This window comes from Perkinsus marinus, assembly GCF_000006405.1.
Source record: "Perkinsus marinus ATCC 50983 genomic scaffold scf_1104296933646, whole genome shotgun sequence".
In the NCBI taxonomy this organism is placed as follows: domain Eukaryota; phylum Perkinsozoa; order Perkinsida; family Perkinsidae; genus Perkinsus; species Perkinsus marinus.
The window spans coordinates 1-1,660 of record NW_003215086.1 but is presented as its reverse complement, the minus strand read 5'-3'; the positions used below and the strand labels follow the sequence as shown (position 1 = coordinate 1,660).

At 46.3% G+C, this 1,660-nt stretch overlaps 1 protein-coding gene across 1 annotated transcript; it reads left to right on the top strand.

Moving 5' to 3' along the window:
• Positions 1 to 102: 102 nt before the first annotated feature.
• On the top strand, positions 103 to 1,381 carry Pmar_PMAR003755 (dna replication licensing factor mcm2, putative; the record flags this gene model as incomplete). Its single annotated transcript, XM_002785168.1, has 7 exons — positions 103 to 232; positions 283 to 544; positions 610 to 715; positions 772 to 879; positions 928 to 1,055; positions 1,102 to 1,207; positions 1,259 to 1,381. The coding sequence occupies 7 exons, from the start codon at positions 103 to 105 to the stop codon at positions 1,379 to 1,381; spliced, it is 963 nt and encodes a 320-aa protein (XP_002785214.1).
• Between the last annotated feature and the right edge of the window lie 279 nt (positions 1,382 to 1,660).

Sequence of the window (1,660 nt, the reverse complement as noted above, 5' to 3'; positions counted from 1 at the left end):
CCCTATTGCTCTAGTCAACGCGATGAGAGCTTGTTGTTATGAAGTAAAACTTGGCAGGTGCTAGCTGACAGTGGTATATGCCTGATCGATGAGTTTGATAAGATGAATGATGCTGATCGTACCTCCATCCATGAGGCTATGGAGCAGCAGAGTATATCTATATCTAAAGCGGGTATTGTGGCATCCCTCTCAGCCAAGTGCTCAGTCGTAGCAGCTGCTAACCCTGTCGGAGGTCCGTACAACTGTTGAGCTATTCCCCCAATTCATTCGTCCTATTTATAGGTCGATATAACCCTAGTCTTACCTTCACTGACAATGTAGACCTCACGGACCCCATCTTATCCCGTTTCGATGCTCTATGCGTGATACGAGATGAGATAGATATATTCCAAGATGAGCGTCTGGCTGACTTTGTCGTCTGTACCCATATGCAAAACCACCCTCGTGAGCCTAACGACAACGTGAGGCCTCGGAACCAGGAGACGGAAGCACTATACGAACCCATCGATCAAGACCTTCTGAGGAAATATATCCTCTATGCAAGGTAGGGCGGTCATCATGTATACTGGGAGCAATTACGACTCATCTGATACTGCTGTTGCTGTATAGGACGAGCGTCTTCCCCAAGATATCAGACGTTGATGCGGACAAGCTGGCTAACTTCTACAAGGAGATTAGATCAGCTGCCTCTGATAGTCACGGGCTTCCGATGACGGTAGGTGTTGATGATGACCTCAATCATTGATGATAGGCCATTCGTTCTATCGTAAGGTAAGACACATAGAGTCGATGATCCGTATGGCTGAGGCTAGTGCTAAGATGGAGCTTAGAGACTACGTCACTAGTAAGGACATTGATCATGCTATTGCTACTATGCTGGTAATATATTCTACGGTGTGCCCTATAGTAGGCCGTTGTCATATTCAGAGTTCTTTCATCATGACACAGAAACATGCTGTAGCTGAGAGGCTCCGTAGAAGGTTCGAAGCCAAATACATCTCTAGCGTAACAGATCATAACGAGTTGCTGCACTTCATGCTTAGGAAGATGTTCAAGTAGTAACATATTCAGTTTTACGACTCATTACTCTCGCTTTCTCAGACAACAAATGGATTTGATCCTGCTTACTACTGGAATCGGTAGGGATGCGGCTGATGTTGATGACGCTGACATGCCCGAAATAACCATCGACAAAGGAGCGTTTATTGTGAGGAGGCTTCAAACCTGTGTTATTGGTAATGGCTGTTAACCCACTTAGCATGAGGCTCAGCAAGCTGATCTGAGAAATGTCCGTGAGTATATGGAATCAGCCTTGTTCGCTGAGGTCTTCACTCTCGATGAAGATGGGAAGACTATAAGACGGAAGGCCGTGGCTGCTTAGATAAGACCCCGACAATGCATGACCACTAATTTGAATTTTCAGAGTTTCGATCTCATCTCATGGATGATCATAACGACATCCTCCTGATCTGTACTCATTGGTATTGAGTTACGGCATTGGATTTGCTTTGGAACAAGCTCTCTCCTCCCCAGCTCTCTCTTGGACCCTTTGTCATCGCATATCATGCCTCAGCACTGACTGCAGCTGCATCAGCAGCACCAGCAGAGTTAGGAGAAGGAGAAGGAAATGCCTGTCTCCATTCCCTCGTTACACTGCTGC